The following is a 17,684-nucleotide window of genomic DNA, read 5'->3' on the forward strand; positions in this document are numbered from 1 at the left end:
TCACAAGCGATAGTGAATTGTTGATTTCTGACAACGCTTAAAAAATTATTATCTTATGATTTTGAGACTCTCGAGATTCTATCGTGATCGGCTATATAAATTACAACTTTACACTATTCAAATCTATCTTAAGCTTATTGACTACATTCTATAGAAAGTTGTAATCTTCAGAATCCTAATAAGAAAATTGATTTAATAAAACTACTAGTTAGAATTTTGAAATGTAATAGAAGAGAAAAAACCTCAATTGAGAACGAGGTTAGAAAACGGAAAAAGCAATAAACTCTAAAGATATCAAGGACTATATCGCCTTGATATGTATCTTTTGTTAATTTTAACTCTCTCTGTAGTATGTGAATATAGAGTGAAAGAATGACCCAAGTCATTTTTAGCTGTCACTACAAAGAAGCTAGTTCTATAGTAATTACCATTTGAGGATTGCTTCTTCTATACGTAACTAGCTCTTTAGATTGAATACAACTTGACACTTAGAACCTACATTGTAGGTCCTACTTTACTCGTTCTACTCAAACCAACATATTGTTTGTTTATCAAAAAGAATATAATTATCTTCAGTAAACGTCACGAAACGTACTCACTCGCGATGCAATCTCTCAGATACGCACTCGCGCACACGTGAGATCACGTGTTTATATGTGGCTAACATAAATGAGCACTTTATGAACAATGGAATCATAATTCTATACTCGTATAGTTCCTCTGAGGCAAAGTGTGACATTAAATGCCTGATCGAATTTGAAATAAGAAAGAAGAAAAAATCATTAAAGTCTCAAAATCAAATTTTAATCTTAGCCTCACATTCTCTATTAATGTAAAGATCTATTTCATAATTCTACTGTCGTTTAGATTAAGAATGATGTTGAATATTGATTGTTTTGCGAGGTCCCTACCCCCTGTCGAAATCGATCACCACTAATGCCGACCATTGAAAGTTTCCTTGGAATGATAGTGAGATTTCGATCATCCCGGTTAGAAACCCATGTTTCTTCATCCACTGGCGTCTTTTGCACCTCCGAGGCGAGGCAATTAGGCCTCACAGAGGCCAGAATGCCGCCACCAGACATTCAGTAATATCACATACACGTGTGATTATGTTCGTAGTGCCATATTATAAGCTCACATTACTTACTGTGGGTATAATTTCTGAGGATGCCGGGGATCGAAGTCTATATAACTGATCGATGCCCTGTCACGTCTTGCAAGTTGCGGCAGGTACTTACGATCTTCTTCACGGCATCGCAACCACAACCCCTTGGTCTGCCAGTATGATTTTTTTATTACTTTTGACCGCGTTCTTTGGCTCATATGAGAGTTTGATCAGTGCCTCACCGCTGAAGTCAACTTGCCGCTGCTTCCCAGGCGATTCTTGCTACCCTGATACTACAGCATGGGACGCCTTAAATGCTACGGTTGGAGGGAAGCTCATTGCAACAGTACCTATCGCTGCAGTGTGTCACTTTGATCAATTTGTGGCCTATGACGAAGCAGCATGTGCCACCTTGAGGGACAACTGGTTCTATCCTGAGACACATCTGCCTTCTCCGTCTTCTGCCATGGCCTGGCTGTTCACAAATAACACCTGCAATCCGTTCCTTTCATCTACAACTCCATGCACTTTGGGCAATTATGTTAGTTACACTATCAACGCTACAACAAGCAATGATGTGAAAGAAGCAATCAATTTTGCCAATTCGAATAATATCCGTCTGGTCATCCGCGGTACTGGCCATGATTATAATGGTAAATCGACAGGAGCCGGTGCACTCTCTATCTGGACGCATTATATGAAATCCATATCTCTCAATGAGTCGTATGAGTCTCAGGCGTACACCGGAAAATCAGTAGTTCTCGGTGCAGGTATCTCATCTATCGAAGCTTACACATTTGCTGACGCAAACAACGGCTTGATTGTGGGAGGGAATTGTCCCACTGTCTCCTTGGCTGGTGGCTACACTCAAGGAGGAGGGCATGGTCCATTTGCGACCAAGTTTGGTCTTGCAGTTGACCAGGTTTTGGAATGGGAAGTGGTGACGAGTGAAGGAGAGCTATTGACCGCAAGTCCCACAATCAATTCTGATCTCTATTGGGCACTCTCTGGTGGAGGCGGAGGGACCTACGGCGTTGTATTATCGGTAACGGTCAAGTTTCATCCACCAACAAGCATACTATCTTCAGCAACTTTGCAGTTTGCTCCTCCAGCCACAGGGAACGCCACAGCATACTGGAATACAGTCAAAGTGTTTCTAGAATCTCTGCCAAGTTTGGTAGATGGTGGCTTGCAGCTTGGATGGACTCTTACACCCGAAGTTTTCTTGATCTCCCCAGTCACGGGTTTTGACGTCGAGCAAGCCAAGATTGACGAACTTTTTGCGCCAACGATATCGTCCCTTGAAGCAGCCAATATTTCGTATGCTTACACTTCTTCGGTAGCCACCAGCTTTCTCTCATATTACGAGTCCGGTGGCTTCGGCGCCAATGTCTCGAATACAAACCTTGCTGGCCGCTTACTCCCTCGTTCAATTGTCCAAAACAGCACCGATAGCTTCATCTCCATTCTCCAAACAATCGTCAACAACAAGCTTATTTTTGCCGGCGTCACCTTGGATGTAAATACACCTGTAGTAGCCAATGCGCCAGCCATCTCCATAAATCCTTACTGGAGACAAACTCTTATGACCGGCGTCTTCGGCGCCTACCTTGATTATACCGACATCGAACAAGGCTTCCAAACCCAAGACTTCATGACTGATACCATCATGCCTGCCTTGGCCGCCTTGACGCCAAACGGCGCCGCGTATATCAACGAAGCCGATTTTCAACAGCCGGACTGGCAGAATGTGTTTTATGGTGAGAATTTCAATCGCCTGAGTGATATAAAAGCGAAGTATGATCCCCGGCAAACATTTTACGCGCTGGGGGCAGTGGGGAGCGAGAAGTGGACAGAAAGATCGGATGGACGGCTTTGCAGGGTTTAGGTTTATGGGGAATGGTATGATATCTAATGTGGATCAGATAAGGATAATGCTTGTATAATGAAACTCATCACACTCTAAACAAAAACCTGATATCAAAAAATTATGTTATGTTTATTTTTATTTTTAAATCAATTAAAAGTATTGTTTCCATTTTCGATTAAAAATAAGTTGCTAAAAGCTTATAATCTATTACACTCTTAGTTCTTGATAGTTTTAAGAATTATTATTTAATTTAAAAATAGTCTCGATATTATTAGGCTTAATATATCGGCTTTTTCACTCAAAGAGTATACATTAGAAAAACTGGAGAAGATTCGCATATAGAAATATTGACTTAGAAAAGATACCGGGTTGAGAGTTTGCTGGCCTCTGCCGATTGTATTAGCCGTATAGTAATGGGTAATTTACTGATAGATAATTATCAAAAACATACTTTGCACTACCTGTGATGATCGTTTTGACCTCTTACGTTATGCAGTCAGGGTCGCATCCAAAGCCAACATTTAGCATTATCCTTATACGATTGCGAAGTTGGGATCGTGGGGACACGGTTGCTTGTCAGCACCTTGCATTCATTTCACCAATACTAGTTGAGATGTATGATTGTGGCGTAGAAAGCAAGGGCTCCATCTTTGGATGATGCTGCTGCGTCTTTGAGGTAGGACTACTAAAATCTCATAACTGTTGCAATTGCGAGGGGTACGAAGCTATGAATCTAAACTGGCGGCTTATTCCTTGCATGCGACCTCAGCGTATGATTGCCGAACTGGTCTCGTACGATACATTGACTTATGGTGACAGTTTGGCAGCAACGGAAATTTTTTTCTGCACCTCGTGCATGGCAGATGAGTAGTCTCGCCTCGGCATTTCCGCAACCCCGAGCTTCCTACATCTTGCATTAACGCACAGGAATAGTTGCACTCGATTCCACTATCGCGAAGTAGTCTCATGTCCGCAGACGATGGTACTTAGTAATCGTCTGTGTCACGTATCTGCAGTGAACACCATGCATGCGTAATTTTGATTGCTCACAATGCATGAGATCAAAAATCTCCATATTGAAGCGTACACAAGCCTGCCTGGCAAACCTGTAGACTTGAATCGAGATTGTCAATTCAGACTAGGTTTGGCAGGGGCTTAAATACAATCCCACTCCATCAATGCAATCAGTCAGACCCATCCAAAACATTCAATACGATTTCGTTGAAGGATTGCAATCCAAACAGATCAGAAACCTTAACGCCTCGGGACTCATCAACGCACAATGTCACAGCCTACTAGAGATATCCCGAGCCTTCAACTAAAGAATGGCTCCGCAATTCCCTTGGTAAGGCATCTCCGGCGACGTCCACGCAAGAGTCAGAGCTCAAACTAACAGACCAAAGCTTGCTTACGGCACTGGCTCCGTTATAAGCAAAGCAGCGGATGACGGCGCCACTGACGTAAAAATCGTCGAACACGTCCAATCAGCCCTCAAACTTGGCTACACCCACATCGACTGTGCTGAAGCCTACAACAATGAGCGTGAGGTCGGCGTCGCGATCCAGCAGAGCCAAATAGCTCGCGAGAAGCTCTTCGTGACTACGAAGACACTGGGTTTCCAGCCCATTGCTCAGGCGCTGGATGCCAGTTTGCAGAAACTGCAGCTCAGTTATGTAGACCTGTAGATCATCCCCATCATCCCCATCATTCTCAAAGTTGGGTCAATTTTAATGTTTTTGTTATAGCTACCTTATCCACATCCCTTGGCTCGAGCCCACGCGCTCTCTCCGTGACGTATGGGCCGAGATGGAAGCCGTCAAAGCTTCGGGAAAAGCAAAAGCCATCGGCGTCTGTAACTTCGCCATTTCACACTTGGAGACTATCATAGCCGGTGCAAGCGAGATCCCGGCGGTTAATCAAATCGAGTATCACGCTTATCTCCAACAATCAGAGCTATCCGCGTACTGCCAGAAAAACGGTATAAAGGTAGAAGCTTTCGCGTCACTAGCACCGTGGATTACCGAGGGCCCGGCGAAGGGAGTGGTGGCGGAGCTTGCGCAGAAGTATGGAGTTGGAGAGACGGAAATTTGCTTGAGATGGTGTGTGCAGAAGGGGGTGCCAGTTGTGACGACGAGTTTGAAGGAGGAGAGGGTAAAAGGTTATCTAAAGGTTTTTGATTTTAGCCTTGAGGACAAGGAAATTGAACAGCTGTCGAGTGTTGGGGCGAGCCATCATTTCAGGAAGTATTTTGCTGACAATTTCGCTGGGGAGGATAAAGCATAGATGATATGAGAAATGGAAGTTTAGTATTTTAAGTTTCAAACTGCTGCTCTTCAATTATGAAACCCCAGAACATTCAATGTGGTTTGATCGTATTAATGAAATGTTGCGATTGATTATTTTTTCCTTTGGTTTCTGAGCAGTAATAATATTAGTGGCGAATTTATGATTTGATAGTCGATTCATGTCTGTCAATTCGATTTTTCCTGTGTCAATAGTCAAATCAAATTATCAAATAGATGAATAGACAAAATCTTTGCGAAAAAGTGAATATCGATATATGTTGAAAAGTAAATGGGAGTAATCTCAACATTATTATATCAAACAATTCAATTATCTATACAATGTAACAACAACAATCAATTGAGTTTGTCACTTTGCCAATCTCATCAAGAACAAAAACCACATACAGATGTATGCTCGGTATTTGTACTCCTACCTTGACTGAAATATCTCTCCAAATTTTGTTTCAAAGTCATCTATAAGATTTGAAGCATACAAAAGATTTGCTTTATACTACGCTCCAACTCGGTAAAGTGCGGTGAGTCACACGACTAGTACTTTTGACTTCTCATGCAAATATTTGCGTAATGCAGTAGCACTGATCTTCAGAGTGATAGCGATTGAACTGGACTAAAATTCTCTACGTTTCTGTATGATTTATCTACATAGAAAACCACATGCAAAAGCATGTCTCGGATGGTGGCCTTCCCAACCCCAATACTCAGTTTCGTGGTTCAAAGACACACCATACTTCTCCCGGCTGCATTGTTACTTGATCCAGCATATCTGTCCAAAACTTCTCCGGGTCATGACCTGGCGCGAACTTGATTTTGAACGTCTTGACGAAAAGCGCCGTCACATAACGTAATTCCACGTTGGCGAGCGCTTTCCCAGGGCAGATATGTTGACCTTGATGTATCAATTAGCATGCGATTTAAGAACAGAAACAGTGAAATCCACATACCAGCACCCCATGGGGCGTATGCGCGCTTGTCTTTGATAAGATCTGGTCGGCTTGTCCAGCGTTCTGCGATGAATTCTGTTGGATCTTGGAACGCAGAAGGTACTACCAGACATTAGTTATTATGAAGAGGGAAAATTGGGGCAGTGAAATGAACTTACAGCGATGGGAATTGTAGTATGGTGCGGTAACTTGGGCTCCTGGTGGAATGAAGGTATTGTCGATCCATAAGCCTTGTGGACCTATGATTCGAGCAAGACCAGTCATCGAAGGAGGAGCTACACGCAGAGCCTCTTTTATAAAGCCATTCAAGATTGGTTTGCCTGCAAGAACTGTCGAATCTTTTTCATCAACATCCTTTAATTCCTCGTAAATTTCATCCGCATTTCCTGGGTTTTTGCACAGGAAATAAAATATCCCAATCATAGCAGCACGTGCGGTGTCACTACCAGCAACCAGTGCAGAGATAGTGTTTCCGAGGAGCGCATTCTCACGTTTCTCAAGACTAGTTTCCCCAGCCGAATCGTGGAAATCTTTAAGAAAAAAGCCTGAAACATCGACTGTGCTTGTTTTTTTCTAAAGCAAAAGCTTGTGAGTAATACATAAATTGGTCAGAAGTGGTAGGGCATCTTACATTCATTCGTTTCAACATACGTGCGCGGCATGACTCTACAAGACCTAGCCAGCTTTTGACCGGTTTCAAAAACTGAAGAAAGTTGAAGGCAAAAAGAGCTGGCCAGACACTATCTCCGCATGGTGCTAGTAAAATGAGTGCCCCTTTGAGTCTACGCAGCGTACTAATTTGCTCCTCTGCATCGGTTTTGCTAGAGACTTCACCGAAGACGATCACACTCATAAAGTCAAAGATGAGTCCGGTCATAAGTTCATTAATATTGACGGGTTCGCCTTGGGCATTGGAAACGAATTCCAGAACTTCCGCGGCAGGGGCTACTATGTTTGCCGCATAACTTCTAAGACCTAGTATATGTTAAAAAAAATGATTCAACTTTGATAAGAGATGGCTTTGATCATACTTGCGGGTGAAACAGCTCGATCCCAAGGACGACGTCGAACGGCATTCTCTGAAGGATTACGGTTGAACACAACCGATGTTTTGGGATGAATTAGATCATACCAAACACCCTTTTCGTTATACTGATCTGTTCCATTTTTTCCTCCTTTCACGAGTTCAACGCCTTCAGGATGAAAGACCGTGAGCTCATTGGGAGCTAATTTCATTTAGGTGGAGATTAGCATTCTGTAGACCAGATTTCAGAGAATAGATATATCATACCCGTTCTAACTATTGGCCCATATTGCTCAAATAGCCGTTGCATCAACAGATGATTTCTGGAATCTCTTGTTTCCCATATACTCCAGAGCTTGGTAGCTGCTGCAAGACGAGGCCCAGGGAAATTCCGCAATCGATGGAAGAAGACGCGGTAGACGATGATGCTGGTGAACAAGAATAAGAGATAGCATGCAGATAAGACAGTCGATGCCTGGATCGAGTCTATGATGCTTAATTCTTGATATCTAAGCCTGAGTAAAAGTAACGCATAGCCAGCACAATGAGTGAAGATAACCTGAGGAATATGCAAGTGCCAATCTCCGTGTATGAAGGCACATAAGTGGGCTGCGATACCACTAACAGCAGCAGCAATAAGATAGTGCCCAGGTATTAATGCCATAGTGCTCCGAAATCCTCAAGTTTGAATGCTTGTTTGACAAGTCAGACTTAAGAGCACGAAAGGGGAATCTGACTCTACCAAGTAGAGTCTAAAAGGATATTATTTGAACAATACAACTGTGGGGGAAAGTTTGAATAGTAAATCACAATCAAGTCAGATTTTCGTGGATGGATATTAATAAGACTAATGTTTCATTGGGTTTGATATTTCAAGGATAATTTTATATCTGCAAGACTGTTGAAGTCGGCACCCCCGATAGCTTCGGTGTTGCCTTTTCACCGGATAGCGGGAGACCAATGAGCCGATTTACTTTTTTTTTCATTAATACCAATCTTCTGAGTGACTTAAAGGTGGAACGGCTTTATAAGAATGTAACTTTAGATCCAAGACCAGGCTTCCAAGCTCGGCTCCATGTTGAAAAACGATCTACAATCGTCGTAAACGTCTGTATTAGGAAATAAATGCGCTTTGATAGATTACCGCCGTGAAGAATGGTGTTTATCGTACATGAAAACTGTGCCCCATTCAAACTCGATGCATGTGTGTCATATGCTCCATAGACTAGCACAAAGAGCCCAATAATGAAAATCCGGAGGCCGACTTCTCCCTCAATATAAGAAGGAAATGCTACCTACAACCGTTGAAACATCTATCAAAAGAATTGTTTCCCAAAGCATCGGCCATGAGATCCACAGATCGTCCTACGCCCCATTCAGCAATTCAGAACCCCTCATGGGCAATGGATTTCATGCATCCCTTTCTGCACCGTATAACGTTGTTATACAAGATTGCCAAATATTTCTGGTTATTCACAGAGAGTGATTTTGCCACTTTTGTAATTCCAAACACCGTTTTCGGGGTCTGCTCTGCAATTGCGGGCTATCCTGTGGTCTCGACGTCTACAACAAGTGGGGCGGTCTTAAGAAGAATTCCTGCCGTCATCTTTTTCAATTGGTCAAATCTCCTTGTTTTTGACTTGGCTAATCAGCGCCTATGGGAGGCCGTTGAAGAAGATAAACTCAATAAGCCATGGAGGCCAATTCCGAGCGGCAAAATAAGTCGCTCCGAGGTCAGGCAGGCTATGCAAATGGTCATCCCACTTGTACTCGCGCTAAACCATTATTTTCTAAATGTTGGGGCTGAAACGGCATGTATATTGACCCTCACCTGGGTATACAACGACTTGAAAGCGAGCGATGATGGATGGATCCAACGGAACTTTATTATCGCTATATCTTTTGGTGTGTACAATTGGAGTTCGCTAAAAGTCGCAATTGGGGCGGGAGGGCTTTCATCAACAGCGGAGATTACCAGAGTCGGTCTCTACTGGATCGCTTTGATGAGTGGTGTCATCCTCACCACAATGCACATACAAGATCTGAAGGATACCGTCGGAGACAAGGAGCGTGGTCGCCACACATCACCGCTAGTCCTTGGGGAAAAAGTTGCTCGGTGGACGCTGGTCATTCCTATCACTTGCTGGGGACCCATTTGCATGCATTACTGGAAACTTTCTTGGATCATGAACGTTCCGGTCACAGCGCTAGGACTTTATGTGGCATGGAGATGCATTTCGTACCGTGGGAACACGGAGGATCGAAAGACATGGCAATTGTGGTGCGGATGGACCGCACTGCTGTCGCTCATGCCACTCCAGATCTGAACTTCACTAGGGGCGGCCTTGCCGGAAGGAGCTTATGGAGGATTTGCACAAGCTAGATAGTAATCAAATGTGAGCTATTATCGATTACATGCTCTCATTAGTACGAGAACCGGAGGTAGTAGCTTTCTTGGACTTTACATCCCTAGATTCTCTCGTAGTTCGTTGTGGGGCACTGGGCCTGCACAGAAAGTCATACGTTGAGCTTTTACATGTACTAGCCTATCCCCTGTCTGCACGGGTTAGCTACCAAACATATGAGTAAGCTTTGGGAATGGAAAATTTGCTCAACTATTATTTTGACTCAGATTACTCAGAATGTTGATCATGCGTTCTTCTCTTTCTACGTGAGCTGGATATATTTGTAGTTTCACCTAATACCCATGTCATTTTGATCTTTTCGACTTTTACTATTTGATTGGTGATATGGAATGATTGATACAGTCGGTTGAATCTGAAGCAGCGAATGGCTGGGATAGCTGAAGTGGATTGATGTTGCTGATACCCTGGTTTTTATTGCCGGATGAAAGAATTGGAATATTAACAATCCTCGAAATTGCCTCACCGGGATATTTGACTAGCCGGCACAGTCGGGAAACGCCACTTGACATGTGAGTATGAAAGCAAAAGCTTCGTTTAGGACAGTAAGCTAATTGTCTAACTTGATTTAAATTGTTCTCACCTCATTTTCAAGTAAGCGATGTGATAAAAAACGGCCCTTTCTCTTTTCGATACTAAACTGGCACTGGGAACGTTCCGCGTCAATTGGATGAAATAGCTCCGTGTGACTGTTGAACAGTCTAGTATGGAAATCTGGACTAGCGGATTGGCGCATTAGACGTAGAAGGAGCTGCATGAACCAACACTTGGTTCACAATCTTGGTTCACAATCTTGGTTCACAATGATAAGATAAATGGGACTCCCCATAAATCGATGCTCGGAGGTCATAAGCGCCGTTGCTTACAACAAGGGTAAAGCATACGAGTTGGTCTATGCGCGGTCGGTTAACATGTAGGACAAGCAGAACTCATCATCCCAAAGTGAGTCTCAGTGATTTCATCAGCGTTTTGAGACCCTGAATTTTGAGACCTCTTCGTGTTATTGCCATGTGGCTCAAGGGATTGGTATGTAAGTCTCAATATATTCTCGGACATTGTACCTTATTTGCGTTTATCTCGTGAAAGCAAGACGCAAGAACCACTAATTTCACCGCCCAGGCTACTTGCGGCCTCATGCGGGTGCGTCGACCAAACTATTCACCCCGTCGTTCTGTCACCTCCAAATCGATACTTACGCGTGAAGTTAGAGTGACGAATCTTAGCCCATACAACTCTGTGCATACCTTGGATTTCTTCAGTGCTCCTTGCCAGGGAATTTGGAAAAATACAGCTTCTCAGAATAGAAAATTCTGCTTTTTTGTTCGATTGAAGTACAATTTCAAATCTGGTAACTATCTGGATCTTGAGAAATACCATAAACGATACTTTTCTATATTTTCCTCTATTTTGTTAAAATTATGACACTCTTCAGAATACAATGGGAAGCTTAGGGTAAACTTTGAAGGCTCTGAAGTAGTGTAGATTGTGCTAACTCTATCCTATAGAACTTTTAGGATCCCAATTACTATGTGATGAGAGTCCTCACTAACACGGAATAGGGCTAGCTCTAGACCCACGATCACGTGAATCATACTTTCCTGCATGTTTCTTCATTACAACAGAGAAACTTTTCAATGCTAGAAAGAAAGATATAATGGAAATACGCGTCAAACTCTACAGAGTAGTATTTGGAGTTTCCGGGGATGTTAACTAAGGAGGCACTCCGTGGCTTTGTAACTGTACCCCAACTTTGAAAAAAGGAGAATAGAGACCCGTCGAAAAAAGCTTTCTAAGATGGAGTGAAAGAACTGTTCCCGATTTGTCGGTAACAATCCAGTATCCTACTCTGTGCACATTTGGGTGTAAGCAAGGGTGATTTGGCTCGATAGGGTACAAGTTACGAATCTTTAGGAGGTTTAACAAGGTTGAATGTTAGGTACATAGTCGCCTGGGAAAAAAGGGGTGGGGCCGACAGTGGATTTATGCTGGACAAAGCAGTAGATTTCATTGAAATGACTATAAGCGAAATTTCGGTTTCGCATCACCAATTGATAAGCTGTTACACATCACTACCATTGCTTTGATCTGGGCTCTAAACACGGGATATAGCATTGGAATTGTGAGTAGGTATGTCACTATTGCAGGGAAGCGTTTAGCGATTCATGGGTTAGTGTTAAAGTGGGAGGATGGGGGCCGGCGTGCCGGAGATAATCGATCATGTTTCACGGGCGCTTCCTGTTGACAGCTCAGTTGTGCCCCACAAGTCTTAAGATAGTGATGCGGGCAGTTAAGCTCGGGGTAGTGGCTTAAGGAAGAAGGTGGGAGCGACAAAAACTGGGGATTATTGTAAGACCAATACTGTTGTTGGTCCCACGAGGGAGTGAATAATGTCGGGGGCCTTCGGTTTGATGCTACATTACCTTGGACTGCCGTGCATGTATCAAAGGCGCGACCATGAAATATGCCGAGGATCAGTCGAGTTCTAGTTCACCTAATTAAACTTCGGTTACATCGCGTCTTTCCTCGATCCCAGACGGCTGATTGCGGTCACAATTTGATTAGATGTATCTCTGCCACACTATACCCCGGAAGTTCTTGAAGATTTATTTCTCCACCGGCAAGCATGAATAATTTCATACCAGGAATCTTTCGGAGTCATAAAAACGTGGGACGTACAGCGTCCGAGACGGGCTACAACACTCTCAATGAAACCACTGGCACACCAAACCGGCCAAAATCTAGAATTTCTTCAAAACACTATTATACTAGAATTGAATAACAAAATGAAAACATATCACAAAGTTAACAAGCAAAGACATACTATAAATTATGAGCCTTCGATATTAACTGCCTGATTCAAACATAAGTATATTGATTATTAATCTGAAAAAGAATTTCAAAAGTACTACTGTTATTTTGGTGCATTAGTTTTTTTCGCTCAGAGTGTGACTGACTACCAAACCATTGGTTTCGAACTAGATGGTGATCCTTTGCTCCCTCTATCCATGGTATGGGATTTGTTTCCTATTCTTTTTATTCACAAAGCCCCTGAAAAACTTCCGTATAATTAGCCTAAGTCAGCAATGAAGCACACCCTTGAACTGTAGAAATATAGTAGGTGTGGAGTATCTTTGAAGCGGGAGACGTATGTGTATGCACGCTATCACAGCAGTTGCTGAATTTTAGCGCCGGACAGGCTGCGGCTTGACCCGAGCTTCCTGATCAGGATCTCATAGCCTTTCATCACACATCGCAGTCCTCACAATGATTGTGTATTAGCTACTCCTCATCCTCAATTGCACCTCTATTTATCTAAAACTCCAAAACTTATAATTGTCATATCATATACCTATACTCTAAATCTTAACACGGACTCAATTTTTAATGCATTTGAATCAGCTTTTGCCTCTTTTAGATATTTTGAATATCATTCTGTGCCTTTCATAGATTTAATCGTAGTTTTGTACTTATGTTTCCACGCATCTTTGTAAATACCAGTACTGAATAAAATCTATGAGAATAGACCAATCCTCTCCTGATACGCAATAATTAATATGATTAACCTCTGATATAAGCACTCGTTTTACTGTAAGATACTAGTAAGATCACCGTGTCATTCACCTACTCTCTTTAGAGTGAAATCGTACCACAATTGATTTAACGTCTTTTCTAGCTCTGGATTTGGAGCTGATTCACTTCTGGAACGATAGGGTTGCATTCGATATGCTATCTTTGCGAGCAGATGGAGTGTCGAGGCCCCTCTGTAAGCACCCTTGATGGCATGACACCCTATTCATTTTAAATCCTTCAATCTGAATTTGTCTTACTGAGCGTTCCTTATAGAAAATATGCAGCTAATGAACTACCTTATGTATGTACTATCCTAGAGTTTTGGAATCTGAAAAAGTAACGGACCTACGATACTCATTTACTGGAACTGGGAACTTCTATCCATTCACTATGGGAAACACAAACTCGCATCCCAAGCACTTGGGTGCCTTAACGTCGCCAAAAGGTCTAGGGAATGTTGTTACCATCGTTATCTTCGCAATTCTCAGCATCGCTGCTGTTGGCTTGCGAATCTGGAGTAAAGTCGTCATCAGACGTGCTTTCCGGCCGGATGACTATTGCATCTTCGTTGCTCTGGTATGTGTGGTCTCTGCCCCGGTGCCAACGGGGTGTATTCGCAAGTTATGACTGATCGTATACAACTGTAGCTTTTCTGGATGGGGTTTGTTGTGTGTGAAATTATGGGTATAGTACTCCATTTCGAAATCGTCGTTTTCATCAGCTAATCAAACTTTAGCTGTTGTTCCAGGAGCTTTAGGCTTTCATGTCGAAGAAGCTTTGAAATATTTGGGACCCGATTCACTTACTGTTACCTTGAAAGTAAGTATACCGGCCGCAGAAAAATGCCATCAAGCTTATACTTTCACATTAGGCCTTCCTTGCTTCATCTCCAGTATGGATTATCTCTACCAGTTTGGTGAAAATCTCGATTTTATCTTTTTATACAACTATCTTCCCTTCCAGGACGTTTCATATCATCGTCTACTCGATTATTGCCGTGAACGCTGTGTACTGCGTGGGCTACATTTTTGCATCTCTGTTCATCTGCACACCATTTGCTTTCAATTGGGATAAAACCTTAACGAATGGAAAATGCGGCAACACGCTTCAGCTGGAGATTAGCTCTGCATCAATCAATATGATCTTTGATCTGATAGTTGTCTTTCTCCCTATGCCAACGTTATGGAGACTCAAGATGGCTGTGAGAAAAAAGCTATTTGTCAGCTTTATACTAGGTCTTGGATTATGGTATGTTTCGCAAGACCTATATCTAGCCTGCGTTGCAGGTAGTACTTATCCCAAGGCATGATACACTAACAACCATGAACAGCATTTGCGTCATGAATATAACTCGTGTTGTTCTCGAGACGCGTCAAGACAATGTCGACTTCACATACGGATTGGTATACGCAGGTCTTTTCGCTGGCTTAGAAAATGGCATCGGCATTATCGTCGCATGCCTACCAACCTATGGTCCTTTGATACGAGGGCGAGCAAAAGGATTCAACAGCGCTGAGCCGGAAAGCTACATTCTCAATCGCAAAAACTCTTACTTTCAGAGAAAGACGAAAGAATCTTCTTATACAACTACTATGGCCTCATTCGACGAAGAAGGCTTTGAAAGATTGCATGAAAATATGGATGGCGTTCCACTGAAGAGTCTGCAGAACGGAGGAGTAGGAGCCCAAAGTTCTGCATGGGTAGCCGTTGACTCCCGCAGTGATAAATCAACCCTGAACTTCGGTGAATCTGAAGGTATCGCGGTAAAGACCGAGCTCAAAATGACGAGCTCGGGAGTGCCATGAAATGGTGAAAAAGAAAACCATCACGTATTTCCTGTTTGCCTGTATGTACTTTGATACAAATACGGCATGTTAAAATTAGACAGACTCACGAAAGGAGCTCATTGATTAGTATGGCCAGCCACTTGGTCTCACGAGGATTTGCACTTTGGAAATCGAGTCAGCATAATGAAAATTTGATACCCATAATAACCTCGCGATATTTTAACTTTGGAGAGTAAGACACAACGATGCACACATAATCAATGCCGTCCATATTAGTTTTCACAAAGTATAGCACAATTTATGCATGTCACTCTGTGCCTGCACAAAAAGCGTTTGATTCTATCAATCGGCCGAAATCACGAGAGATTAGCCGAAGATGGAAGTAATCACATGAATTCGAAAAAATGACCAGTGCTAGTGCGGTTTAGTAAGCAGAGCAAGCACTTCCCCGAAAGTATCTGCATCTGACGAAACCCTGCCCTCATGAACTATCTAGGCCAGAACAAAAGTTACAGGAGTTGCTAAATCTTATCTCGCGGCGCCTATTTTCCCATTGATGGATCCATCTTACCCACACAAAATAATCCTTGCGAGTGGAAGCAGGCATGCAACGCCGCCCGGAATTCATCTTAGATACTCAGGGATTGAACAAGCACGAAAATTGCATATAACATGTTAACTGAATTAGGTGATAATTTATCATGACCGTCATCTAAACCAAATAACATCTTATAATTCGGATTAAGTGTTAGAGTTACAATTTACAGTATAAGACTTTATAGAGTTTACAATTTGGTCCTGAATTCCATAAAATTCTATAATAATATTTTCTCAGAAGAAATTTTTTTTATTAGTTTAGAATAGTCTTTTAACTTAGTATAACTAATCACGAAATATTTTACTCTAATTCAGTCATTTTGATAACTATAGATATGAGAATATTATTCCTATTCATAGTATTATTACAACTACTGTTATTATTTATAATGTCATTCGTCGTATGTTCTCCTTTTATATACGACAAGATTAGATTATTAATATAAATAATTTAAAAGAGAAGTTTTCAGTATATAATATTCTTTGCCACTTACTTGCATACTTCAGCTTACTCATTTACTATTCAAGACTAGCTTGCGGTAAGAAAAGCGAACATCAAAATTATTATGGTCTGATATTTGGACAATTTGGGTGATTAGACACCCCAGCCAGCAGACTCTTTTGTACTAGAATAAAGGATCCATCAGGGATCAGTTTATTTTTATCAAGGCTAAAACCGTTTCAGCATTTTTAATATCGATCTTACGAGTGAAGCATGTTTCTTACTTAAATGTACAATCACCATCAGCATAGCTTTGGCTCTTGATTTCAATATCCGAACAGATCCTGATACAAAAATATTGAATCGACGACTAGCATCGATAATCTCGAGGTAAGTGCCAAATGTCCCGAAGTTGTCCCCCACTAACCACGCACAGAATAATCGGACATAATGGCTCCACTCACTCTCAGCGCTTTCCACTGGCGAAAGAAGGGACTCACTCCAGAGGAATTCAAGAACCACTATGAAACGGTCCACATCCCTATTCTCCAAGAAATAGCTGGCGATAAGTTCCCAAAGACGCACACAAGACATTATGTGGTCCGAACCGCTGAAGGAGCCACATCTGATGACAAGTCCAACTCGAACTACAAAGCAAGTGTTTATGCTGGCACGAACTCCGAGGATTTCGACTACGATGTGTATAGTGAGCTCGTCTTCGAGGACGAGGCAAGTTTCAAAGCCTTTGAAGCTGTTATGTTTGATCCTGTCTTGGGTCCGAAGATCAATGAGGATAGCGTCAAGTTCATAGACCACGTAAAGATGGTTTGGATCAACATTTCTGAGTCCACCACGGCTCAGACATCCAAATAGTGTTATTTCTTTTGGAGGGGGGGGGGATTTTCGGGAAGGATCCTGCTGGTGATGGTTTGATGGTTTGATGATTTAAAGATCAGCAGTCTGAGGGATGAAAATATTCAGTGGTAATGATGTCAGATTTAGGTTGTGAAGTCCGCAATCATTTTCAATACAACCTCTAGGCATATAATTGTAAAATAGTCTCTCTGAAGTTGAAATCCTTCTGCGACGCCGTGTATTCCAAGTTTAATCTTGGCCGAACAGTGACCATCGTGGTGCAAGCCTAGATGCAAGTATTTGTTACTACCAGAGATAATTACTTTAAGGAATGCGAAGGATTTGACAAACCTGCTGACTGTAGTGGCTTTCAGGCATTCAAAAACCACTAACTGTTATTGTATGTCTTTCCCTAGATCTAGCTAAGCAGTGGGTATCAAACAAGTCCAATATAATCATCTCCGTTCTTATCAGCGTACTGCTTCCGCCTTAGACCGGTTGATATGAGGCAAAACAAAGGAGATATACATTCCGAAGAAGGATTTTGGCTTCTAATTTATCGATTGATCCACGTTCTAGAAGCGGATAGCATGGTAAAGTAGCTCAAGTTAGAACATTTTAGGAAATGTACCTGGCTAGTTTGCTTGTTTCCTCCCTGCGTTGTGGAGACAATAAGCAAGGATCGCGTTATGGCCACGAGCTTTACCCTTGCAAACCATACGAGTTGGCTTTAAAATAGAGCAGTGTTTCTCATTTATTTT

The 17,684-nt window shown here is 42.3% G+C and overlaps 6 protein-coding genes across 7 annotated transcripts; 5 read left to right on the top strand and 1 right to left on the bottom strand.

Moving 5' to 3' along the window:
- Positions 1-1,050: 1,050 nt before the first annotated feature.
- Positions 1,051-3,170, top strand: BCIN_02g00220 (hypothetical protein). Its single transcript, XM_001555792.2, has one exon. It carries the CDS (start codon positions 1,203-1,205, stop codon positions 2,994-2,996), a length of 1,794 nt encoding a protein of 597 aa, XP_001555842.2. The 5' UTR covers positions 1,051-1,202; the 3' UTR covers positions 2,997-3,170.
- A 761-nt stretch (positions 3,171-3,931) lies between these two features.
- Positions 3,932-5,504, top strand: BCIN_02g00230 (hypothetical protein). Its single transcript, XM_024691026.1, has 3 exons — positions 3,932-4,323; positions 4,382-4,659; positions 4,724-5,504. The coding sequence occupies exons 1-3, from the start codon at positions 4,261-4,263 to the stop codon at positions 5,259-5,261; spliced, it is 879 nt and encodes a 292-aa protein (XP_024546796.1). The 5' UTR covers positions 3,932-4,260; the 3' UTR covers positions 5,262-5,504.
- Positions 5,505-5,860: 356 nt separating this feature from the next.
- BCIN_02g00240 (hypothetical protein) lies at positions 5,861-8,097 on the bottom strand. Its single transcript, XM_024691027.1, has 6 exons — positions 7,517-8,097; positions 7,257-7,451; positions 6,857-7,200; positions 6,384-6,798; positions 6,226-6,327; positions 5,861-6,170 (listed from the first exon to the last, which is right to left on the bottom strand). The coding sequence occupies exons 1-6, from the start codon at positions 7,911-7,913 to the stop codon at positions 5,983-5,985; spliced, it is 1,641 nt and encodes a 546-aa protein (XP_024546797.1). The 5' UTR covers positions 7,914-8,097; the 3' UTR covers positions 5,861-5,982.
- Positions 8,098-8,496: 399 nt separating this feature from the next.
- On the top strand, positions 8,497-9,863 carry BCIN_02g00250 (hypothetical protein). Its single transcript, XM_001555795.2, has one exon. The coding sequence runs from the start codon at positions 8,596-8,598 to the stop codon at positions 9,574-9,576; it is 981 nt and encodes a 326-aa protein (XP_001555845.2). The 5' UTR covers positions 8,497-8,595; the 3' UTR covers positions 9,577-9,863.
- A 3,495-nt stretch (positions 9,864-13,358) lies between these two features.
- BCIN_02g00260 (hypothetical protein) lies at positions 13,359-15,251 on the top strand. 2 transcript variants are annotated; one of them, XM_024691028.1, is made up of 6 exons: positions 13,359-13,435; positions 13,516-13,818; positions 13,890-13,926; positions 13,979-14,061; positions 14,114-14,490; positions 14,573-15,251. In XM_024691028.1, the coding sequence occupies exons 2-6, from the start codon at positions 13,546-13,548 to the stop codon at positions 15,045-15,047; spliced, it is 1,245 nt and encodes a 414-aa protein (XP_024546798.1). In that variant the 5' UTR covers positions 13,359-13,435; positions 13,516-13,545; the 3' UTR covers positions 15,048-15,251. The 2 variants fall into 2 exon arrangements, with proteins under 2 accessions (XP_024546798.1, XP_001555846.2); XM_001555796.2 differs by having other exon boundaries at positions 13,359-13,818.
- A 986-nt stretch (positions 15,252-16,237) lies between these two features.
- BCIN_02g00270 (hypothetical protein) lies at positions 16,238-17,396 on the top strand. The gene is made up of 2 exons (XM_024691029.1): positions 16,238-16,458; positions 16,505-17,396. Exon 2 carries the CDS (start codon positions 16,519-16,521, stop codon positions 16,939-16,941), a length of 423 nt encoding a protein of 140 aa, XP_024546799.1. The 5' UTR covers positions 16,238-16,458; positions 16,505-16,518; the 3' UTR covers positions 16,942-17,396.
- The last annotated feature ends 288 nt before the right edge of the window (positions 17,397-17,684 follow it).

This window comes from Botrytis cinerea, chromosome 2 (genome assembly GCF_000143535.2).
Source record: "Botrytis cinerea B05.10 chromosome 2, complete sequence".
NCBI lineage: Eukaryota > Fungi > Ascomycota > Leotiomycetes > Helotiales > Sclerotiniaceae > Botrytis > Botrytis cinerea.